We start from the raw sequence: 24194 nt of genomic DNA, 5'->3' as shown, positions 1-24194 counted from the left end.
CGTTTTATAGCAGTGCGATAGTGCATAATAGACATGGTATATGGGTAAAAATAATGAGAAAGTTTCCTACTTATATTTTCTAAATAAAGATGCATGTGTGTCTATATGTACAATAAGTTATTCTTTTTGAACTTGTTCAAGGATTTGCTTCTTCAGGCTTTCAGCTTTTTTGATACCTTCAGTTTCACCACTACTTAGCACCAAATTCTTTAATAATTTGTTTTCTGTTTCTAAGGTGTGAATTCGTTTTTGTAAAGATGCTGCAATTTCACTTAACTCGTGTATTGATGACTCTAATTCCTTTTCCTTTAACTTCTTCCTCTGATGTGATTTGTTGGATTGTATTAGCAAGTCTTCATCGTCATCCTCTAGCTCTTTCTTGATCTGTTGTCTCTTTTTATGTTTACGGAGGTCGGCGTCACCGTATTCGTCGTCCTCGTCATCAGAATACTTGGCTTTAATGTACGATTTTCTTTCTTTCAAATCACCTGAATGGGATCTTTTCAAGGCGTTGTCCTTGCGAGTAGGAGCGCTTGCATTTAACGTTGGTTCAGATCTTATCTTGGTGATTTCGTTGCTGTGGTTAAGACTTGAATTATAAGCTGCATTATCATTATTACTGTAGTCGTTATTATTGTTCCCTTCCCTTGAATTCTTACGTTCATTTCGCGTAGACTGTCTGTCGTTGTGAATATTATTACTTTTCGGATGGTTAAGACCTAGTTCCAAAATAGAGCTCAGAAAAGATGCTTCTGCTACTACACCGTGTCCATTGGAAGAGGAAGAGGAGGACGACGATGAAGAGGAAGAGGAAGAGGTTGCGGCCATGTCGGTAGAGGAAGACGGTATCAGGACATTTAAAAGTTCGTTTATGTTTTTCAGAAGGGGCGCCTCTTGGTTGGTACTAGTGTTACCATTATTGTTAAGATTGCTGCTGCTATTTTCCCTTGTTTTTTTTTGATGATGGTAAGCCATTATAGCGGCAATAGCGTCAATTTGGTCATTATCAAATCCTGCTGCCACCAAGGAGTTGTACGCACCCTTGGGGACATTAACTCTTGGCAACAGCGTTACCAACACGGATGTAGGAATAATGGAGTAGTCAGGAACGGTTATATTAGGGGCCGTACTTGAACCGTCGCTATTGTTGATTTTACCGTCCGGTTGTCGCTGTTTGGACGTGTTTTGAGCGGACACAACATTACTCAAAGGAGAAGAGCGGCTCGGTGTATGAGTTGTTCTACGTAATAGGTGAGATAGCGGATCTACGCCGTTGCCGCTGGCAGCATTATTCTCACTTGACGTGATATCTACGTTTGTGAAAGCACCATGGTCTATGGACGACATATCAGTCGTGCTTACAGGAAATTGAGGAGGGCTTGCAATGAAATCCGGTTCAAAGTCATTGTTGCTATTACCGTCGTCGTTCACATAGTTGTTGTTTGTTTCACCGTTATTGTCACCTCTCTTATTTCTAGACGAAAATCGTGATTTAGATTGATCGTATTGCGAGGTTAAAAAAGTGTTCCTTCTTTCGGTCAAAAAATGAGGGTTTCTCTGCCTGTTGTTGCTTAAAAGGTTCGCATGCGGCACTTCATCAGCGGTGTTGTCATTATTATTGTTATTGTTGTTGTTGTTGTTATTGTTGTTGTTGTTGTTGCTGGGCTTATCTTCATCCGGGAAGATAAACGAATCATCAGCAAATGCACTCAACTCGATGGCGAGCTGCTCGTCCAAATCGAAAGGATTCGCATTTATGGTGTTGAAAGTGCTCGTGCCATTGCTGTTTATGTTGTTGTGAGTGGTGTTGACGTTCCAGTCGACATTAGAGAACTCGTTGTCGAGGGAAGGTATGAAATTGTCGACGTAAGCCAGCTGTTCCAGCAGTATTTCCGGCGTGACCGCATGGTCATACAAGTTGCTACTGCCCCTGGCGCCAACATCGCCAAGCAAGGGCTGTGTATTGGCGGTTCCAACCGCCAGCGACGACGACGACGAGGCTGTTGCTACAAACTGGTCCAGCGGGTGAGAGCTTCCCATGCCGTTGCTGCTAGCGGTGTTGTTGCTGCTGCTGCCGTGCGCTGCGGTGTCCTTCCCGAAGAGGTTTATAAACTCGGCGTTGTACGAGTCGCCTTCACGGGGATGCTCCTGTTTCATCGTTCACGATTTATTTCAAAAAAGACTGCTTTGTTTCTATTCCAAGTGCGCTTGCTTGACGAGTGTCTGACTACACTACCAACGAACTGTTAAGAAAAATAGCTGGAAGTAATATATAAGTTTTTTGCGTCCGACCACACTGTTGTTTAGCACGAACGTATACAGAAGGGTTTATGTTATTGCAAGCTGTTTGTAGAATGAATGAGTAGAACCGAGTTAGTCGGTTTATGAAAATTCAGTCAAATAGCTTGTGTGGCTCGATGACGAACAATGGCACGTGCATTGCTTGGCGCCGGGTGGCCCTAACGCACGTGCCACAGCAGAAGAGAAAAAAAGCCACACTAGATAAGAGCCCACCTAGGCAGGATAGATAAGACGAGCTGGCAATCCAAGCACTAAACGGTGACGACGAAGAAGTATATAAAAGCATCCGTATGTCCAGAGACTCGCAAATGCTGCTATACCCCATCCCCGGCTGCCAGGTCCGGAGCGGGACCGGCCTGGCGCCGTGGTGGGTCAGTCACCACTTCGGCATCGGTGGACGGTGACAAAAAAACCCCAGCGAGCTGTGTGTCATACTTAGCAGGAACAGCACGTTAAGAGTCACTGTCATGCGCGTGCATATATGTGCGTGCGTGTACATGTTTATATATATAAGTGCGAAAGAGGTGCGCTGTGTAGTCATGTAGATTCAGTGTTTCTCTCTTGGGTTCAGCCTCTCTCTTGTTTCACCCTCTTTCGGTATCGCTCATTCGCTCCTTTTCCAGCTTGACCAGTTAAAAGGAACTTACGTGTAACAACAGACTCACATTTTTTAAAGGGTATTTCTGAAAAAAAAAAAAAAGGTTTCTTACTAGAAGTTTACTGTAGACTTTTTTTGGATAAAGAGAAAGAAGGGACAGCCATGGTTAAACATAGTATCATCGCCCTTGCCGAGCATGCAGCTTCCAGAGCTTCACGAGTTATTCCTCCAGTAAAGCTGGCGTACAAAAATATGCTTAAAGACCCATCTCCTAAGTACAAGCCGTTCAAGGCTCCCAAGATGTCCAGTAGGCAATGGCCGGACAACCAAATCACGAAGGCTCCCCGTTGGTTGTCGACCGATTTAAGAGACGGTAACCAGTCGCTACCGGACCCCATGTCAGTTGAGCAGAAGAAGGAATACTTCCACAAGCTGGTCAACATAGGGTTCAAAGAAATTGAAGTTTCCTTCCCATCTGCATCGCAGACGGATTTCGACTTCACTAGGTACGCCGTGGAGAACGCTCCAGACGATGTTAGCATTCAATGTCTTGTTCAATCCAGAGAGCATTTGATTAAGAGAACTGTCGAGGCATTGTCCGGTGCTAAGAGGGCCACCATACATACCTATTTGGCTACAAGCGACATGTTCCGCGAAATCGTGTTCAACATGTCCAGAGAGGAAGCCATTTCCAAAGCCGTTGAGGCCACCAAACTGGTCAGGAAACTAACTAAGGATGACCCTTCACAACAAGCTACCCGTTGGACATATGAATTCTCCCCTGAATGTTTCAGTGATACTCCTGGTGAATTTGCCGTTGAGATTTGTGAAGCTGTGAAGAATGCGTGGGAACCCACTGAGGAGAACCCAAYTATTTTCAACCTGCCTGCCACCGTGGAAGTAGCCTCACCAAACGTTTATGCTGACCAAATTGAATACTTCTCTACTCATATCACTGAACGTGAAAAAGTTTGCATATCCACACACTGTCACAACGACCGTGGTTGCGGTGTTGCAGCCACAGAACTGGGAATTCTTGCCGGTGCTGATCGTGTAGAAGGTTGTCTCTTTGGTAATGGTGAACGTACCGGTAACGTCGATTTAGTCACTGTGGCCATGAACATGTACACTCACGGTGTCCCCCCTAAGTTGGATTTCTCAGACTTAACTTCCGTCCTAGACGTGGTTGAACGTTGTAACAAGATCCCTGTGTCTCAAAGAGCTCCATACGGTGGTGACCTGGTTGTCTGTGCTTTCTCCGGCTCCCACCAAGATGCCATCAAGAAGGGTTTCAATGTGCAAAACAAGAAGCGTGCTCAAGGTGAGACACAATGGAGAATCCCTTACCTGCCACTAGATCCAAAGGATATTGGCCGTGATTACGAAGCTGTCATCAGAGTCAACTCCCAATCCGGTAAAGGTGGTGCCGCTTGGGTCATCTTAAGATCCCTAGGCTTAGATCTCCCAAGAAACATGCAAATCGAATTCTCCAGCACCGTTCAAGACAGTGCCGATTCCTTGGGCAGAGAACTGAAATCAGACGAAATTTCCAAGTTGTTCAAAGAAGCTTACAATTACAACGATGAACAGTACCAATCTATCAGCTTAGTCAACTACAATGTGGAGAAGTTCGGTACCGAACGCAGAGTGTTTACAGGTCAAGTCAAAATCGATGACCAAATCGTCGATATCGAAGGTACAGGTAACGGTCCAATCTCTTCTCTAGTCGATGCTCTATCCAACTTGTTGAATGTGAGGTTCGCTGTGGCAAACTACACGGAACATTCCCTAGGGTCTGGTTCCGCCACCCAAGCCGCTTCCTACATCCACTTATCCTACAGACGCAATGCAGACAATGAAAAAGCTTACAAATGGGGTGTCGGTGTCTCAGAAGATGTCGGCGACTCTTCAGTAAGAGCTATCTTTGCTACCATCAACAACATTATTCACTCCGGTGACGTGTCTATTCCCTCTGTGGCTGACGCTAAGGCGGAGAATAAAAGTGCTGCAGCATCGGGCTCAGCATAGGAACTTTTTTTCGAATTTCTAAGCTAAATTGCTTCTATTTATTTATGCGTTTATTTATTCTCACACTCTTTTTATCGTACAATTACTAGAGATACAGTTGTCTAAATAAGATATCTTCAATGTTTTAGTTATATACGTAACAGCTATTTGTGGATTTGCTGGAATTAAACGAAATTCCTGCGGGGTGACCCGAACGCCTATTTTGGCGGTTAGTGACGAAATTGAAACAAAACTGAAGTTAAATAGAGAGGTTGAGCTGGACACTAGGGGATAAAAAAATACTTACCGCTCGCCGTGAATATTTAAAAGTAGTCTTACCTTCAAAAGGTTTACATTTCTCTTTCAAAGAGGAGGAGCACGCAAAGAATAAAACGTTATAAAAAAACGTGTAACAATGAAAATACTCATATCCAAACAACAAGGTAGAAGTATAGCGATAGTTTCAGAATCGTATGGATTATTATTTAGACCAATTGGTGATAAAATCTCCCGAAAATCTACATGTGCCGTGGAATTCATACCGAAAGCTGACTTGAGCAGTCATGGTTTCCAAAGACTCTCCAGCCATGAAATATTCGGGTTCATTGGTCTTATTGAACTTGAAGGTCTTATATTTATAGCGACTATTACCGGGAAATCTAAAACGGCCCAACCGATTCCTAATAAGACCGTCAACAAAATATATGCTGTGGACTTTTTTTGTTTAAACAATTCCAAATGGGATTTCCAGGACATTGATTCTTCTGGCTATCCAATTATGACCAACGATGGAGATTTTGAACCACGCTCACGTACCAATGCCTCCATACGGTCATCTAGATCATCGCTGCATTCTTCTTCCTCGAGTAGCTTGAACCGCCAAGATCAAGTTCCTAAGCATCCATGCTACGAATTGAGAAAACTACTGTCGAATGGTTCCTTTTATTATAGCACAGATTTCGACCTGACTTGTACGTTGCAGAAACGTGGATTCACTGAACATTCTTTGAGTTTTGATGATTTCGATAGGGAGTTTATGTGGAACTCGTTTCTCATGGATGATATTATCACATACAGAGATAGGTTAGATGTGATAACTAAGCAACTCTTGGACGAACAAGGATTCCTCACAACGGTAATCCGAGGATTTGCCGAAACAGTTTTCAGCTACATCAATAAGTTAAAAGTGGGGCTTACTATCATTTCAAGACAAAGTTGGAAAAGGGCAGGTACGAGATTCAATGCACGTGGTATAGATGACGAAGGCTACGTAGCGAATTTCGTTGAAACCGAAATGATTATGTATTCTTCTCAGTATTGTTATGCTTTCACACAGATAAGAGGAAGCGTCCCAGTTTTTTGGGAACAAGACACATCATTGATAAGTCCAAAGATTCAAATTACTAGATCCATAGAGGCTACTCAACCCACGTTTGATGAACACTTTATGAGATTATTCAGAAAATACGGGCCTGTTCATATAATCAATTTATTATCATCGAAGTCCTCGGAGCTTCAATTATCGAGGAGGTATAGGGAGCATTTGAAGAACTCTGATAAGATGAAAATTGGAAGAGATGTGTTCTTAACGGATTTTGACTTCCATAGAGAAATTTATCAAGATGGGTTCTCAGCGGCAAAAAAGATTATCCCCAAAATAAAAGACTCAATCATGGCTGCAGGCTATTTTTCGTACGACGTGAAAGAAGGGCGATTGATATCTGAACAGGATGGTATCTTCAGAACTAACTGTTTGGATTGTTTAGATAGAACCAATCTGATTCAGCAGACAATCTCTTTATCAGCATTCAGATTATTTTTGGAAGATTTTAGATTAATTAGGCCCAATATTCTCACAAACTTTAGCGAATTCGTGCAAAAGGAGAACGTTTTATGGGCTGATCATGGAGATCAGATATCACAGATTTACACCGGTACAAACGCTCTAAAATCTTCCTATTCCAGAAAAGGTAAAATGTCTCTATCTGGTGCTCTTTCAGACGCCACAAAGTCCGTCAGTAGAATGTACATTAATAATTTTGTGGACAAAGGAAAGCAGCAAAATATTGACACGCTTTTGGGGAGGTTACCGCATCAACAAGCTGTCGAACTGTATGATCCAATTTGTGAGTATGTTAATGAAAGGCTATTGGAACTAGAAGACGAATTCACCACTTGTTCTAATGTAAATCTGCTTATTGGTACATTTAATGTCAATGGTAACTCTAGAAGAGCGGACTTATCAGAGTGGTTATTTCCAATCGGCGACAAATTCAAGCCAGACATTGTCGTGCTAGGGTTGCAAGAGGTTATCGAATTGACTGCAGGATCTATCTTAAATGCGGATTATACGAAAAGCTCTTTTTGGGAAACTATGGTTACCGACTGTTTAAACCAATACGAAGAAAAGTATCTTCTACTTAGAGTGGAACAAATGTCCTCTCTCTTGATATTGTTCTTTGTAAAATCTGATAAGGCCCATAACGTGAAACAAGTAGGGGGATCTACTAAAAAGACAGGTTTCGGCGGCATCACTGGTAACAAAGGTGCGGTGGCTATTAGATTTGATTACGGGGCAACGTCTTTCTGTTTCGTCAATACCCATTTATCAGCAGGTGCAAATAACATTGACGAACGTCGTCATGACTACAACAATATTTACAGGAATATAACATTTCCAAGGTCTAAAACGATACCTCATCACGATTCATTGTTTTGGTTAGGTGATTTAAATTACAGAATAACCTTAGTAAACGATGAAGTAAGAAGGGAACTGAGGACTCAGGAAGATGGCTATATTGGCAAATTACTTCAATATGATCAACTAACTCAAGAAATAAACGAAGGTGTAGTATTTCAAGAGTTTAAAGAACCAACCGTTCAATTTCGCCCTACCTATAAATATGATTATGGAACTGATAATTACGATACTTCTGAAAAGGCAAGAACGCCATCCTGGACTGATAGGATTATCTATAAAGGTCAGAACCTGCATCCATTAGCATATTCAGACGCACCTTTGAGAATAAGCGATCATAAACCAGTTTATGCTGCGTATAGAGCAGACGTGAATTTCATCAATGAGGATAAAAAACGTGATCTAGTTGAGAAATTATATGCGGAATACAAAAAGACATATCCCGAAGGATCAATAAAGGATTTTAAAAAATCACATAATATAAAAGCTGAGATTCAAAAGAAAAGCATACCTTTGGACGTAACTGTTCAATCAGCTGGTATAAAACTAATTGACCTCGATGACACATCTTCATGTGTTTCTCCTCCACTTCCCATTTCGCGTTCTTCAAGGTCGATTGCTGGCAATGAAGGATCTAGTTCAGAAGCACTCTTCGAGAAAAGTAAGCCCAATGTTCCTCCACCGCCCATTTCAAGAAATAGTAAGGAAACTTCTCCTAAGCCGGTAATATCCGTAAATGAGATCCCTATAACCGGAGTGTCGTCGCATAAAGTTGAAGGTACTCTTACTGCCTTAGAGRGACATGCTATGCCCAAACCTCTACCCCCTCCACCTGTTTCATCAAGGTCTGCCACTTCCTCAAAAAGTACAGCATTAGTAGTCGATCATACAGAGACACCAGAGAGTAAGGAACCAATTCCCCCTCCTTATACACCAAGGAGAAGGAAGAGCAGCATTTACTTGAATGAAAGTGCCATTTCCACCGATAGCTCACGCCTATCTTCAAGGTCAAATACTCCGAAAAACGCAGATGTTTCTCCAAAGGCCCCTACACAATCTGAGAAACCACCAATTGTCAAGAAGCCTGCTTATCTAAGCGCTGCTGCTACTAAGGTTAACAATAGCGAGGGATGCTTATCAAAAGTAACCTCATCGGATACAACATCTGACGAGGAGGTCTCGTCGAAAAAGAAGTCTACACCTAAAGTACCTGCAAAAAACCCAGAATTAGAGAAACTAAGCGTAGATTCGTGGAAACCCCTTAAGCCTAGTTAGATTGTATCATTAAAATTGCGCATTTCATAAATTTGTATAATTATTGCTGGTTAGGTATTTATAGATCTTTATATACATTCCTATCGATGTAGGCCAACAATTTCAATTATAATGAATATTAGCATCGCGGCAACCGCTGTCGAAACATTACCTAAAATATTCTATTTCATTTACGGCCCTTTGGCAGTAGATTCAGATGCTTATTGAGTAGCCTCTTCTTTTACTAGGCTTTCTAGCTTTTGCTTCAATTCATTTATTTCCCTATCAACCTTTTCTATGCCAATATCTATCTTGTCGATTTCTTCCTGTTCCAATTGTTTGGAGTACACACAATCATCGGTCTTGTTTGAAGGTAAGACATTTCCTGGTCGGCTCATTAGAATTTTAAAAAATTCTTCATTTGGTTCATTAAACACAATTTCATCAAAGAAAACGGAACTAACTTCTGCGTCTTTAGCGTTACGGCCTGGTGGGTTATTCTCGTTTTCATTGTCGGTACTTGGAGCGGGATTAGCATATGGATGAAGTCGTAATCGATGGTAAAAGTTCAACAATTTCTCGTTGGCTTCCTCCACAAAATATATCTTGATGTTTATATCAAATTCACCCCAACCGGTTTCAGTCAGTTCAAACGGAGGCGCCTCTATAGATCTTAAAGGGTTTGGATAGGTGTCATGGAGTTTAAAAACGACCTTCTTGATAATGTAAGATATATCTTCATTCTGTGGACCTCTTACAAAGATTGTCCACAAATGAGTGTGTTCAGCGGGGGCATTTGGTGGTTTAACACTACCCATCTTCTTAGCGGTATTACCATATATTACTGGCCTGCTTACCGACAAAGTTTTTATCCTTTTGCTTATTGATGGAGGCATCTTTTCTGTGTAATAATTTTGCTAGTCCAATACTTCCAAGTAGTCTATTCGACCTTTAGCTTCTGGAGTTCACATTGCTATTCTTCAATATTGTGTATTCAGAAGATCTTAAAAAATTCTGAAAAAATAGCGAAATCTGAAGCGTCATCACGTCATTCGATTACCGAATCCTCTAAAATTCAAAAGCTCTCGAGTACAAGCTCAAAAACAAAGCGAATTTTACCCTTGTGTAAAGTGTCCAGCTCTTTGAATATAAAGTAAAGAGATAGAGCTACAAAGAATAGTAATCTTTAGAAAATATGACTATAGAAAATATATACATCGCCAGACATGGTTATAGATCCAATTGGTTACCAAAGGGGCCATATCCACCACCTCCTACCGGCATCGATAACGATGTTCCGCTTTCAGAACATGGTGTCGAACAGGCGCAAGAATTAGCAAACTATATTTCAAAACTGGATGTCAAACCTGAGATCATTTTTTGCTCTCCGTTTTATCGTTGCCTGGAAACGAGTAGACCCACAGTTGAGTCTCTTAAAATTCCATTATACGTAGATCGTGGTGTGGGAGAATGGTACAAACCTGATAGACCCATTATCCCAGAACCAGCAACTCATGAAGTAATGAGTAAATTTTTCCCAGCTATGATAAATCCAAATTGGGAATCTAGTATCATTCCTAGTAGTAGAGGTGAGACAGAAGAAGACATTTTTGAAAGATGTCATAAGTTCTGGCCCATTTTCATCGAAAGGGTAGAAAAAAGATTTCCAGAAATCAAGACGATTATGATTGTTACACATGCAGCCACTAAATCAGCTCTTGGTATGAATTTATTGAAATTCTCCAGTGCTAAAGAGCCCATTGATGATAAAGGTACCTTTATAAGAAACGGAAGTTGCGCTATTGACAAATTTGAGGTGTTGAAAGCAGAAGGTGAAAATCTGCCATTTGAAAAGAGGGTATGGAGAATTACGATGAATGGTAATACATCTTTTCTAACTAACGGAGAAGAAATGAATTGGACATTTATGAATGCCTTTGAAGCCGGATCTGACGCCGACATTAAGGCAAGAAGAGCAGCAGAAAGCGGAAAATTGAAAATGGAATAAGAAGGTAAGTAGGTTCTTACTTTACACCTTTCTTTCTTTAAAATGCACTTCCTTTTCACTCCGCCAGGCAGTTGTAGACTATATAGAATTATATCGAATTATAATGTACGCTGATAAAATCAGCGATCCTGAACATTCCGAAACTCTGAATGCACGGGTCGACAACCGATAGGGGAGGTATCTTCAGGCAAATGTCCTGGGCGCCTCGCTCCTATAATTGAATTAACTAGCTAAATCGTTTTAGATTCAAATTGCAGATGCTACTTCTTTTAATATTCTCACTCCAGACGGGAAAGCAATAATATAGGTGTTACCCCCCAGATTTATGCCTTTTTTTCATTATGAAAAATTTTCCGCCATAAGAAAAAATGAAATAGTGCATCTCATCTCATCTCATCTCTTGATTTTGAGTACGAAATTCTAATTTCTTAACCTTATACATCATTTCTGAACCAAGTAAACTAGCAACACACAGGTACTTAGAAACGTGTAGTCAATATGGTCAAGTCAGTAAAGAAGAGTTCCACCAAGGAAGTCGTAAACAAAATAACCAAAGAAGAAAAACCAGTACAGAAAAAAGAAGAGGAATTACAGTTAGAATCATCATCTACCAGTTCAGATGAAGAAGACAAAATCGATGAAGACAAAATTGAAGGTTTGGCTGTTTCTGATGATGAACAAGACGGTACGCACAAAATTAAAAAGTTGAATCCTAAGAAGAAAGTTGATCAAAAAATATCAAAGGACAAGAAGAAACTCGACGAATATTCTGCCATTATTTATGTTAGCAGATTACCACATGGGTTCCACGAAAAGGAACTAAGTAAATATTTTGCTCAATTTGGTGATTTGAGGGAAGTGAGATTAGCACGTAATAAGAAATCAGGAAACTCTAGACATTATGGGTTTTTAGAATTCGTTAACAAAGAGGACGCGCTGGTTGCCCAAGAATCCATGAACAATTACTTGTTAATGGGCCATCTATTACAAGTACGTCTATTACCAAACGGAGCCAAAATCGAAAAATTATACAAGTACAAGAAAAGAGTCTTGGTAGAGAAGGGTGTTACCAAGCCAGTGAAGCAACTAAAGGAAAACATGAAGCAAAAACATGAAGAAAGGATAAATAAATTGGCCAAGTCAGGCATCGAATTCAAATGGTGATCTGGTAGCTTAATTGCTCAACCATTCCCGGGCAACAGTGTTTTGTAAGATAGAATAGGATATATCAGACTATAGTAACCGTTTAAATAGCAAATTACAGCAATATAATCCGTTTGTCCGTATACGATGACAAGTTCTGAGGTCTCACGGAATTCCACCATAGAAATCCCGAGGAGGTTAACGCCCTGGAGTTTCCGGATGAAAATTTTAACGGCTTGAAAAAGAACAATAGCTGCGAAACAAAACGCTATACGAGATCGAGATAGTGAGAGAAGTTAGCATAAAGAGAAATTTTTCGTCGTTTTCGTGGGCAAAAAGCGATATTTGAGCAGCATTGTTCTCATTTCAACACATAACACATAACTCTTGGCTGATCGATTATATAAAGAACAAGAAACATTAATAACTTCCTCATTTTTTCTCGTTCAAGTTTTTCGTTAAATTTTAGAATTCAAGTTTCTACTGTTATTATTTATATTGAAACCAAGCCAACCAAGCAAAACACTCAAAAATCATAGAAACCATGCCTCAAGTTTACAGTTACCAAGAAGTCGCCGAACACAACGGTCCAGAAAACTGCTGGATCATCATCGATGACAAAGTTTACGACGTTTCTCAATTCAAAGACGAACATCCAGGTGGTGACGAGATTATAATGGATTTGGGTGGTCAGGACGCTACAGATAGTTTTGTTGATATTGGTCATTCTGATGAAGCTTTGAAACTACTGAAAACTTTATACATTGGTGACGTCGACAAAACCAGTGAGCCTGTTGTTGTAAAGAAGGCTGTTACCTCTGAAAGTCAAAGTCAAGGTAGCGCTACATTGGTCATGATTTTGGCCGTTGTAATGCTAGGTGTTGCTTATTATTTGTTGAACGAATAACTAGTTTTTTAAAATACCACAAGATCTTTACCAGAACCGATTAATTTTTTTGTTTCAGTTTTAATAAATTATTTATTTTCAAGCAATGAAGGTTAGGAATTAATGTTTCAAACACCAATAGTTATGCTTTTACCTCACAGGAGTACCTCACTGTATCATAGAATATCTGTTTACCAGATAGAATAATTATAAAGTAATATGTATATATTTATCTATATGTATGGTAAAAAATATCGTCTTATAGATAAAAGACAAACAATCTTCTTTTACTTAAACCCTTACCAATATAGTCACCTCCTACTTAAGCGCGCTCCTCTCTTTACATGCAAATTTTAGTAGAGGACGGTTTCTTACACCAAATATCTTAGGTAGTATTCGTTTAACATCGGAATTGACATTTTACGAACATGAAAAACGTGTGCCGATTTGTTTACCGATCACTAAGCGTGATGTGATAAACGTCCTCTCTAATTGTATTTAGGAATAGATGTCACTATTCTTTCATGGAGTTCGAGGTAATTAAAGGGATAAATATCACGGGAAAAACTTAAAAGTATTAGAATGTAGTATACAGCAAAAGAAATTTATATCATGCACTGACTAATGAAATGATGCGGTCAATTTATATATTAATTGTAGACGGAGGAGTGCAAAGTGAGATGTTTAGCCTCAATAGTTTGAACGGCCTCTGTTACCACCGTAACCGCCACGGCCACCACCGTAACCACCACGGCCACCACCATAACCGCCTCTACGGCCACCACCGTAACCACCACGGCCACCACGGCCACCACCGTATCTTGGGTGACCACCGTAAGATCTTCTGTCGTACTTCAATAATTCGGGTGGAATGTTTTGGTTAGCTTCTTTCATGATGGAAATCAACTTGCTACCTAAACCTTTGTTTTCTTCGGTGAAGAAAGAAACAGCAGTACCAGTAGCACCTGCTCTACCAGTTCTACCAATTCTGTGAACATAATCTTCAATGTTACCTGGCATGTCATAGTTGATAACATAGTTAATACCTTTGACATCTGTAATAAAAAAGTGAAATGTAAACAAAAGTTCACAAAATTTCTTGTTAGTAATTTGGTTCGTTGTTTTGTAACTGGATCATCTTTATATCCCCCTTCCACGCGTAGACACATTAATGGATTGAATTTCCCTTTTTCTTTGAGGTCTATCAGAATTATATTTGTATTAAAGAATCCGAAATATTTAAATCTCAATACTCCAGAGTCCTCGTCCAAATGAAAAAAGTCCTGTTGAAAAATCAAAATCAAAATTACAAATTGTCAACTGATATTCCAATATCAGTTAACTTTGTATTTTCAATTTCCTTCAATAGTCCTTGGTAATTTGAACTTGGAATCATGACAGCATTTCAATATAACTACAAAATGCATAAACTACACAAAAAGTGAATAATAATAATCAAAAAGGATGACGGCATTTAAAAATGGATATTTCTTTTCTTTGAAAAAAAATCTACCCGTGAAAAAATGACAAGTATTGAAAATAACAACGATCAATGAAGCATAAATAAGTGTTCTCAAAATAAGCCAAAAGCCCGTTCTCTTTTTTATTTGCGCTGATATCGAGAAGCTAATACTTTCTATATCAAGTGCAAAAAATTAAAACACACATATACTTCTCCCAGTTTATAATTTCCCGTCTCTCAAAATGGCTAATTAAAGCCAATTTTTCTCATCCTCCCAATATTAGTTTTCTGTAGTGATGCATTAGAAGTTATTCGAATTAAAATTAAAATTCCGAAATTTCTTAACGTGAATTATACTTGAATAGTATGAGACTCGAAAAGATCAAAAAAAAAAAAAAAAAAAAAAAGAAAAAAAATAGAAAAAAAAATAGAAAAAAAAAGTCAAAGTAAAGTCAAAGTAAAAGTCATATTTTATAATAATCCTTTGTGTTGTTATCGTAATATTGTTTTCATGAAATCGTTAATGTCGTTAAAAGCAAAATCAAAAGGGATTGGATTGCTATTGCGTTTGGGAAATAAAAAAATAATCAAAAAGAATGAAAAATTAACATACCAATACCTCTGGCAGCCACATCTGTGGCAACCATGATAGGTGATCCACCGTTTCTGAATTCTTGCAAAACCCAGTCACGTTCTCTTTGGTCTTTGTCACCGTGAATAGCCAAAGCTGGCCATCCATCTTCTCTCAAATACTTGGTGATATCGTCACACATTCTCTTTGTGGAAGCAAAGATTAGAGTCTTGTATTCGTCGTCTTGAGAAGCGGCTTCCAAATGTTTGTTCAAACGGTCTCTCTTTTCGAACTCGGAAACAACTTCAACTAATTGAGTAATAGTGTGAGAAGCGGCTAATTCTAGAGAACCAACTTGAACTTGAATTGGGTCGTTTAAGTAGTCAGCAGCCAATTGCTTAACTTCCTTTGGCCAAGTTGCAGACCACATTAGAGTTTGTCTATCAGGTCTAATTTGGTCAACAATCTTTCTGATTTGAGGTTCAAAACCCATATCCAACATTCTATCAGCTTCGTCAAGAACCAGGTAGGTAACTCTTTTCAAGTTAGTCTTACCAATTTCCAACATATCGATCAATCTACCTGGAGTGGCAATGACAATTTCAGAACCACGGGATAGATCTCTGATTTGTTGACTTTTAGGAACACCACCGTAAACACAGGTGTTTCTAATTCTGGAACTTTGACCAAATTTAGAACATTCTGTTTGAATTTGAACAGCTAATTCTCTTGTTGGAGACAAAACCAAAACGATTGGACCATCACCTGGAGCCAACAATGGTTGAGCATTGATATGAACAATACCAGGCAAACAGTAAGATAGAGTCTTACCGGAACCAGTGGCAGCAATACCAACCATATCTCTACCAGATAAAGCCATTGGCCAACCTTGACATTGAATACCAGTTGGCTTAGCGAAACCTTCAGCCTTAACTTCACTCAAGACATAATCTGGGAAACCAGCTTCGTCGAAAGTAGTGATTGGCTTTGGGATGTCGTGACCGGAAATGGTCATTTCGTTTTCCTTTCTGAATTGAGCAATTTCTTCATCAGACCTGTCACGGACTGTTTCATGTTCAACGTAAAAGTTCTTTTCGAAAGTTGGCAGGTTTTGTAATTCTACATCCCAGTTTGGTCTGACCAACTCTTGAGGTTGGTTGTAGTTGGAGCGACCACCGTTGAAACCCCCACGGAAGTTTCCACCTTGTGGTCTGTCATTGTAGGAGTTTCTGTCGGAGCTTCTTTCACCGCGGAAGTCACCACCTCTGGAATTGAAGTTAGTCTTGTTATATTGTTGATCTCTGCCGCCGTAAGTCATGCTTGTCGAGAATTTATTTTGATCTTGCTTGGTTATGTTCTGAACTTTATAATTATAATGAATAATAATACAGAAGAGAGAAGGAGAGTACGAGTGTAGAAGAGTCTTTTTATAAGACAAATAATGGAACGAAAATTTTTCCTTTTGCGATGAGCATCGCAGAGAAAATTAAACTAAAGAGAAAAAAGAAATAAAAATTTTCAGTCATTCGATACGTAATGCAGCACCCTAAAAAAAGAAATTTAAGAATTTCAGATTAACGATAGTCGCTTTGCACGATTCATGCGGTTTTTACTTAGTTATATTATTATACATAGATCTTATATGGCAGTAGTATAACGAAACACACGTTGGTGTACTGACGTGGTGTCTCTTACTGTTTAGAGTTTCGGCGTTAAGAGAGGGATGCTAGACGGGACGACAGGGCTTCCACTACATGCTCTTGATTTTTTCGGTGAATTTAGATTCCACGACGTCGCACAGATCCATCAAGTCCTTCAATCCCTTCTGTAAGGCCTCCACAGCGGTAGTTTCACCGTAGGTCTGAATTCTGACGTTTAACAGGTTTTCAGAAGGATGAGGTATCGAATAACCGCAGAACTCTACGTCTGGGTTCTTCATTATGATGTAACGCAGAGCGTTGCCCAGTGTGTGGTCTTCTTCAACAATCTGGAAAGAGGCGCTGGTGCCGTCTTCAGACGTGGCCTGTGTTAAAAGCTTGATCTTTTCTCTGTCTGGTTCGTCCTCTTGCTCTTCATCGCCAGTCATCTCGACATCCTGATCCTCCTCTTCCTGGGCAGGTTTTGGCTCCTGTGTTGTTTCCTCTAGGGCAGTCTTCTTGTTTTCGATATCTTCAGTCATTGACGTGTACGCTCTATGGATCTGTGCTTTGGCTCTTCAAAGTGCTGCCTCGTTTCCACTATATGGCTCAGCGTTATAACTTCTTTTTTTCAAAAATTCTTTTTTTTTTTCACATCTCATCGCAATAAAAACTCCTGTCGCTTACTACGGACGTGTGACCCGGACCTTGATTATTATAGTAGTGACTGTCGGTTCTAAAAGAGCGTTGCTATGCTTTCATGACTCTAGTTGAGTCTAGTCTTGTTGCTTATAACATTGTGAGTTTTTGTGCTTGTTATTTTGTGTTAGCACTGTCTTATGTTGCCCGTAGGTGATTTATGTTTCTGAACAAAAATAGTCATTTTCATCTTTAAAAAAGGCCCCTGATAAATGTAGAAGCACAATAAGTATTCAGGACAATTCATATATGGGTATGTAGATGGAGATAGGGCAACAGCATCTCTGGTAGTTTATCATTTGACGGGTTCTCTCCAGCACGTTCCGATGTGTCAATAGATATTTTTTTCTATCTATACCTCGCAAGGCTGCTGGGACCCCTAAATTTAACCATCTTGCCAATTAAAGGGAGGTGCGAAAGAAAATAAAAAAACAATAAATATTTTGTTCTCTTTGCAAGGAGTAATAAATCGACTGGAAAGCTCTAAAAGTGTTGACGCAAACACACACCATGGAGGCCAACAGTTTAGATAACGAACCTACAAGGAAACCAGCACAGGCGGGTGCACATGACAAGCATCCGGAAGTACAACCGCTTCTAAACAACAACCACAGGACGCTTGGGGGCAGCTCCTCTATCAACGGTCCGTCTTCAGTCAACGAAAGTCGTGATATCGAATCTGAAGGGTTTATAAAGGATAGGCTATTCCAAATTCGTAAGGGTTATAGGATTTTCATCCATAATTCCAAGTGGATTTTGAACGTTCTAATTTTAATCAATACTCTTTGGTTAGTCACCACGTTGATTTCGGATTTCTTTTTCAACATCGATGTTCTTTTCGGGTTTAGCAACCGATACGCAAGTTTCAATGACCTGATTTTAATATTTATTTCAATTGTTGCGAACTCTTTTAACCTCTGGTTTAACAAGTTGGGACTGTATTCGGCCCTAGATTATGGCTTGAATGTGACCCTCTGTGTTTTGACGCTGTTCAATCTGGCTCTGACGTATATGATCAAATATACCAGACAGAGAATCGGGTTTGTCGGTACATTTACCTATTTATGGACATCATTTTCATTTTTCGTTGGCGCCATATTAGACTGGTACCTCGTATTTTACAACGATTCAATAAATGAACCGTTGGAGGAACGCAGTATTGAAGATACTACTATTACCGTGAATGATAACAATGCAAATGTCGAAAATAGCAACAACATCAACAACAGCAACGGAGGCCAATACGGGTCGGCCCCAACAACTCCTACGCGCGAGGTTAGACCAGTACAAGGCAAGCATACCTTAACAGAATGGGTATTCATTGGGTTTAGAAATTCAATCAAATCTGCCATTCTGATATTCTTCACTCTATTTACTTTAAACACCCTGTTGACTACATTAGATACCTACAGATTGACGCACAAATTACCAATAACTGTTCAATCGCCTTCATACGAGGCATTTCACTACGTCGACGCTGCTAAGACTTACAAATTGCACATAACTTGTTATGGTGACGTGTTCAATCAAGGCAATGAAACAGAGTCAACTGACAGGAAAAAGAAGCAGCAACCGATAATTTTGTTCGAACATGGAGGTTACGATACCGGTTATCTGTCTGCTACTTGGATCGAAGAACTATACCATTTAGATAGAGTTCAAAGGTACTGTTTATACGACAGACCAGGGTACGGATTGAGTGATTCTCCTCCTGCACCAATTTCAATTGCTATGGTAGCCGAATCCCTAAGGTACGCACTGATTAAGGACGCTAAAATTATGGGTCCATTCACCACGGTAGGATACGATCTTGGCGGACTATTCACAAGGGTGTTTACTGCCAAAAATGTTGATATCGTGGATAGCATGATGCTCGTTGAATCATGGCACGAGGAACTGCTGTTAAAAAACTATGTTCAGAGACTATTACCCCCAGGCCGTGGCGACGGCGATGATGGCGATGGAAACGATGGCGATAACCGTGATGGTCGCAATCATGATAAAACTTGGTTGCCTTCCGAGATTGAAAGACACAATGAGTTCAGACTATGGTGGAAGGGTATTTGGTCGAGTTTAGGGTGGAGATTACAAACCTCTTGGTTGTTGGCTCATCATGGGTCTAAAGAGCGTATATTTGGACGTGATATGAAATACCAGGGACGTTTCTTGCGTTCTAAATTTTTGGAAAGTGTCACTAGCTCCATTTTAAGTTATAAGGATGTGACAAACAATAGAGAGTCCTTACAAAACGTCAAAACAAGCATTGTCAGTTCTAAAGAAATGGTGAAGAAGTCAGCATTGTGGGGTGACTGGCAAAGGGAATTGACAAAAATCTCTCACAAGACCCAAGAATGGAAAATCGTAGAGGGTGGCCATGAAGTATACAAGTATGGTCTTGGTAAGCAACAAACCCAAGAAGTTTTGCTAAGATTGATAGGTGAGCTGGATAAGTTTTCACAGGACTAATAATTAGAATTATCTATTTTTCATATTCCTAGTTAAGAAAACAAAATTGAACGATTAACAAGATGTGGTATTGAATTTTAAAAATAATAAACTTGATATGTAAACAACGCGAAATATACAAATGTATAAGTATATGGTAGAGAATAACTAAAATAATAATATGAAGAGATAAGATTTGATCTTTTGGTGGTTTTTTCCTTTTCCTTTTTTTTTAATTTTTAATTTTTTTTTTAAGTTGTGCATTTTACTTTTACCTTAGGGATGGTCGACGGCATCCTTTGAAGTTTCCATTAGTACGCTCAATTGATCAACCAGTTGATCGCCTTCGCTTTCCACATCACTTTCATCCTCTTCGTCGCTACTTTCGAAAGAAGCTTCCAAATCGCAACTTGATCTACAGTTGGGACATATGAATTGCGGGTATGAGAGCATGACTAGCCTTCTTACGCAACGGAAATGCCAGCTATGAGCGCATGGAGATATGAAAATAGCCTGACATGGCTTGATCTTACACAAACAAATCGAGCAATCTTCTTCTTCAACTCCTGTAGTTAATTTCTGTAGGTTCTGTAACCGTTGCAAAGCTTCTTTATTAAACGAGTTTGCCTTCAGTTTCCATGATCTGTTCACCTCTACCCTCATCCTTACACAACGATAAATTTCTTCAGTGCCGCCTCTAAAATCCATTCCTAATTGCAGGATGTCACCATCCCGTAAAAGGGTATCCTTTGACAACGATGAAGCGGGGGAAAGTCTTTGGTGGTTCAAAAAAGTCCCACTCGAAGATTTCACATCCTTTATATACCAATTACCTTGAGTATCTACTTTGAAACAGCCATGTGTTCTTGATACGACCTTAGATTTAAATACCACTGGATGGTATTGTTCAGGTATCTTAGAGATTGCATCGCGGACACGTTCAGTGTAGCGGCCAATAACCAATTGAGATCCTGGCCCTGCTTTTCTTATAATCGGTTCGAAAAATAAACCTTGATTTGTGGTGGAAGAACTGTCAATGAAGGGCGTTAACCTTATACTGAAAAGACCATGCTTGTCCTTTCTTTGCTTCAAAGTATCTTCATCAACATTAATAGTATTGCTTGAATCTCCTGCGATTGTCGCAGGTAAGTCCAAATGCAAAATTTCCGTCCCATTTGGCTGGTTTGCAGCATATATCAAGTGACGCAGATTCTTATACATTTCCTGATTGTTAGTGGTGGAGGCCGGGCCTTCCAAGCCAGAGGCTGCGAGACCTGTATTGTTTCTTGCTACATCCGCTGGTATCAATAGAGTAGTAGACGTTGTAGTGGTAGTAGTATTGTTATTGGATGTAGTGGCAGTCTGTTGTTGATTCAAGGCCTCTTGAATACTCGCAGCATTGCTGTTTTCAAAATTTTGTGGAGACTGCTGTTGTTGATGATGTTGGTGTTGATCTGCGGACATGGGGGCGGTTAGCGATAAGGAAATTGGAAGCTGATAGTTACGGTGAACGTGAAACTGGACCGATGCAGGCATTTGTATGGGGTGATGCAGGCGGGGTTCCTGCTGAGGTGGAGCAGCATTAGCGTTTTCCATGGCCGAACTCATATTTGAGTTGGATGGAGTGGTGCCAAATAGACGCTGATCCGGAGCCGCAGAAGAAGACGAGGCCGTCTGGTTGTTTTGTCTAATTCCGAAAGTATTCAAAAACGAACTGATACCTGACCCAGAACGAGCTCTTCCGTTGGAAGACGTACCGCTAGCTCTACCATTGCCAGCGTTCCTCATGTTCGAGTTGTTGCCCGTAGTGCTGCTAGAGTTGGCATTCGATCCGGATGAAGAGTTAGAAGCCATCGACGAGGCTGGAGCAGTGGGTGCCGGGGTATTGGCAGGAATGGGCGTATACATTTCCGATTCTGCTGCAATCTCGAATGTGCTATTTTAATGGACCGCTGTATTTTCTTGCTGTGCTCTAAAGCACCTCATATATACACGTTTGGCTGGAGTCATCAAGTATTGTGTTTAACCTCCAACCGTATTGATTGATCGTTCTACCGTCGTCCGTGACCGCAGCACCCGCGCCCGAGGGCCAAAGGAAATTACGATAAGATGGTTGTACCGCAATGGTGTCATAGTATAATAAAAAATGAGTTTTGAATATTCGATATGTAGATAGATAGGTTGGCGAAACATGAGTATACATGTATATACGAGGCGATGGTAATTACAACTTGCTTAAGTCAGTGGGGGTGGCCTTGGTGGTCACAATCTCGTCGTACAATAACGTAGTCAAGAATTCACTGAATTTCTCACCTCTGATTTCTGGCAAGAAATACTTAGCGGCCAGCGCGAACTTGTTCTTGTCGCCTAGTGGACTTGCCTTGGATAGTCTTTCCACTTGCTCCTCCAGGATCTTTTGGGTCAATTGTGGGGTGACCTTTTCGCCGGTGTCACTTAGTGTGACGCCGTGTCTCACCCACTGGTACAATTGGCAACGAGACACTTCAGCTGTGGCGGCATCTTCCATTAAGTTGTTGATGGGCACACAACCTGAGCCTCTTAGCCACGCTTCCATGTATTGCAGGCCAATATCCAAGTTCTGTATAATGCCGTCGGTGGTAACCTTGCCATTGGGGATCTTGGTCTCCAAGAGGTTTGAAGCCGTGACGACATTTTCAGGAACGAAGTAGATTTGATTCGGAGTCCCCATATTGATGAAGACTTCATTACAGATCGGAGCCAGTGCCGGATGTGCAACCCAAGACCCATCATGGCCGTTTGTCAACTCCCTGATTTTATCGTTGCGGACTTTAGTCATGGCCTTTTCATTGGCCACGGGATCGTCTTTGATAGGGATTTGAGCGGCCATACCGCCCATGGCATGAACGCTTCTACGGTGACAAGTGTTTATCAGTCTTTTCACGTATGCGTCCATGAAGGGGGAGGTCATTGTTACCAGGTCCCTGTTGGGCAGGATGTGGTTAGGGTCATTTCTTAGCCTCTTGATTGTAGAGAAGATGTAGTCCCAACGTCCACAATTCAACCCACTGGAATGCTGCCTCAATTGGTAGATAATTTCTTCCATTTGAAAAGCTGCTGGTAAAGTTTCGATCAGTACAGTGGCTCTGATTGTGCCTCTGGGGATTCCGATGAAATCTTGGGCCACGCAAAAGACGTCATTCCATAACTTGGCTTCTAAATGATGCTCCATCTTGGGCAAGTAAAAGTAAGGACCCTTACCCAAGTTGATCAGTTCTTTGGCATTATGATAGAAATATAAACCAAAATCAAACAGAGAGGCGCTAATTGGTTCATCATCAACATAAAGGTGTTTTTCCACCATATGCCAACCACGGGGTCTCACGATGATCGTGGGCAAGTCAGCGACGTTGCCGTTCAATTCGTAAGATTTCCTTGGAGTGTCAAAATTGATTTTATTTCTGATAGCGTCGTACAAGTTAACTTGACCATAGACCATGTTGTTCCAAGTGGGGGAAGCAGAATCTTCAAAATCCGTCATGTACGTGTTCACGGGGGCATTTAGGGCGTTGATTAACATATTTCTCAATGGAGGGCCTGTAATTTCAGTAGATCTTTTGATCAAACCCGGTGCCAAAATCGGACCTTGCCAGGTGGGGTCGTTTCTGATGCTCTCAGTTTCAGGTAAGAAATCCAACTGGTAAGATCCAGAGTCCAATTTTTTTTGAACAACTTGTCTATTCTCTAATAATTGTTTCCTCTTGCCATTGAAAGTCCTGTGCAATAAAACAATGAACTCTAGAGCATCTTTAGTCAAAATATCACCCACTGTGGTGGTGGATGGCTTGAAGAATGGCTCTTTGTCCACATCAACCAACAATTTGACGTTATCTAAACTGATCTTCACCATTTTTTTCCTTATTGTGTAATAATATTACTTTCCTTTTCCTTAACTTTACAGCAGTAATCTTTGCTCTTTAGCCTCTACAGTAAATTAGAACAAGGGAAAAAGGGAAAGGATTATTTAAGGGAGAAGCGTAAAAAGCTCAGATATAAAACACTTTATAGTAGCTTATATACTTGCAAGAGGACAAACATTGGATGAGTAGTAACAAAAAAAACAATTATAAGGGTCATCAATCCTTCGCTCGCGTAGGCTATCCAATTAAAACTCGGATCGCAAAATACTGAACCCAAAGTTCATGAATAACTGTTACTATCCTGCCGGTGCAAACTATACTCATAGTCTTACATAACTAATGGCCGGCTGATTAGTTTGGGGGTCAGCTAAAGAAATGATGTATAATTCCCATGACAGAAACAAAAACAAAGCAAAAAATCTATCCGAGCCTCGGCCCGACCGTTGGTTAGCTCGGGAAAGGGGACGTTTTCTTAATTCCGGGCGGCTACCCGCTCCGGGCCAACGGAATAGGCCTGAACATCTCCTTTGGTCCGAAAAATGAGGGTAACAATACGTATTAAGTGATGTTCTCGGCTATAACGTTA

At 40.4% G+C, this 24194-nt stretch overlaps 11 protein-coding genes across 11 annotated transcripts; 6 read left to right on the top strand and 5 right to left on the bottom strand.

The window, feature by feature from the left end:
- Nucleotides 1–117: 117 nt before the first annotated feature.
- MET4 (Met4p) lies at nucleotides 118–2157 on the bottom strand (the record flags this gene model as incomplete). The annotated part of the gene is made up of 1 exon (XM_018367649.1): nucleotides 118–2157. The coding sequence occupies one exon, from the start codon at nucleotides 2155–2157 to the stop codon at nucleotides 118–120; it is 2040 nt and encodes a 679-aa protein (XP_018219773.1).
- A 904-nt stretch (nucleotides 2158–3061) lies between these two features.
- On the top strand, nucleotides 3062–4927 carry LEU4 (2-isopropylmalate synthase LEU4; the record flags this gene model as incomplete). The annotated part of the gene is made up of 1 exon (XM_018367648.1): nucleotides 3062–4927. One exon carries the CDS (start codon nucleotides 3062–3064, stop codon nucleotides 4925–4927), a length of 1866 nt encoding a protein of 621 aa, XP_018219772.1.
- A 394-nt stretch (nucleotides 4928–5321) lies between these two features.
- Nucleotides 5322–8879, top strand: INP52 (phosphatidylinositol-3-/phosphoinositide 5-phosphatase INP52; the record flags this gene model as incomplete). Its single annotated transcript, XM_018367647.1, has 1 exon — nucleotides 5322–8879. The coding sequence occupies one exon, from the start codon at nucleotides 5322–5324 to the stop codon at nucleotides 8877–8879; it is 3558 nt and encodes a 1185-aa protein (XP_018219771.1).
- Nucleotides 8880–9079: 200 nt separating this feature from the next.
- YAF9 (YEATS domain-containing protein YAF9) lies at nucleotides 9080–9754 on the bottom strand (the record flags this gene model as incomplete). Its single annotated transcript, XM_018367646.1, has 1 exon — nucleotides 9080–9754. The coding sequence occupies one exon, from the start codon at nucleotides 9752–9754 to the stop codon at nucleotides 9080–9082; it is 675 nt and encodes a 224-aa protein (XP_018219770.1).
- A 299-nt stretch (nucleotides 9755–10053) lies between these two features.
- DI49_4624 (uncharacterized protein) lies at nucleotides 10054–10866 on the top strand (the record flags this gene model as incomplete). The annotated part of the gene is made up of 1 exon (XM_018367645.1): nucleotides 10054–10866. The coding sequence occupies one exon, from the start codon at nucleotides 10054–10056 to the stop codon at nucleotides 10864–10866; it is 813 nt and encodes a 270-aa protein (XP_018219769.1).
- Nucleotides 10867–11364: 498 nt separating this feature from the next.
- NOP15 (rRNA-binding ribosome biosynthesis protein NOP15) lies at nucleotides 11365–12030 on the top strand (the record flags this gene model as incomplete). Its single annotated transcript, XM_018367644.1, has 1 exon — nucleotides 11365–12030. One exon carries the CDS (start codon nucleotides 11365–11367, stop codon nucleotides 12028–12030), a length of 666 nt encoding a protein of 221 aa, XP_018219768.1.
- A 523-nt stretch (nucleotides 12031–12553) lies between these two features.
- CYB5 (Cyb5p) lies at nucleotides 12554–12916 on the top strand (the record flags this gene model as incomplete). The annotated part of the gene is made up of 1 exon (XM_018367643.1): nucleotides 12554–12916. One exon carries the CDS (start codon nucleotides 12554–12556, stop codon nucleotides 12914–12916), a length of 363 nt encoding a protein of 120 aa, XP_018219767.1.
- A 3762-nt stretch (nucleotides 12917–16678) lies between these two features.
- Nucleotides 16679–17107, bottom strand: RPC19 (DNA-directed RNA polymerase core subunit RPC19; the record flags this gene model as incomplete). Its single annotated transcript, XM_018367642.1, has 1 exon — nucleotides 16679–17107. One exon carries the CDS (start codon nucleotides 17105–17107, stop codon nucleotides 16679–16681), a length of 429 nt encoding a protein of 142 aa, XP_018219766.1.
- A 667-nt stretch (nucleotides 17108–17774) lies between these two features.
- On the top strand, nucleotides 17775–19730 carry DI49_4620 (uncharacterized protein; the record flags this gene model as incomplete). Its single annotated transcript, XM_018367641.1, has 1 exon — nucleotides 17775–19730. One exon carries the CDS (start codon nucleotides 17775–17777, stop codon nucleotides 19728–19730), a length of 1956 nt encoding a protein of 651 aa, XP_018219765.1.
- Nucleotides 19731–19985: 255 nt separating this feature from the next.
- On the bottom strand, nucleotides 19986–21617 carry DMA2 (ubiquitin-conjugating protein DMA2; the record flags this gene model as incomplete). Its single annotated transcript, XM_018367640.1, has 1 exon — nucleotides 19986–21617. The coding sequence occupies one exon, from the start codon at nucleotides 21615–21617 to the stop codon at nucleotides 19986–19988; it is 1632 nt and encodes a 543-aa protein (XP_018219764.1).
- Nucleotides 21618–21933: 316 nt separating this feature from the next.
- On the bottom strand, nucleotides 21934–23598 carry MLS1 (malate synthase MLS1; the record flags this gene model as incomplete). Its single annotated transcript, XM_018367639.1, has 1 exon — nucleotides 21934–23598. The coding sequence occupies one exon, from the start codon at nucleotides 23596–23598 to the stop codon at nucleotides 21934–21936; it is 1665 nt and encodes a 554-aa protein (XP_018219763.1).
- Nucleotides 23599–24194: the final 596 nt, after the last annotated feature.

This window comes from Saccharomyces eubayanus, chromosome XIV (assembly GCF_001298625.1).
Source record: "Saccharomyces eubayanus strain FM1318 chromosome XIV, whole genome shotgun sequence".
NCBI lineage: Eukaryota > Fungi > Ascomycota > Saccharomycetes > Saccharomycetales > Saccharomycetaceae > Saccharomyces > Saccharomyces eubayanus.
The sequence above is the reverse complement of the archived record's forward strand: the minus strand, read 5'-3'. Positions and strand labels throughout refer to the sequence as shown.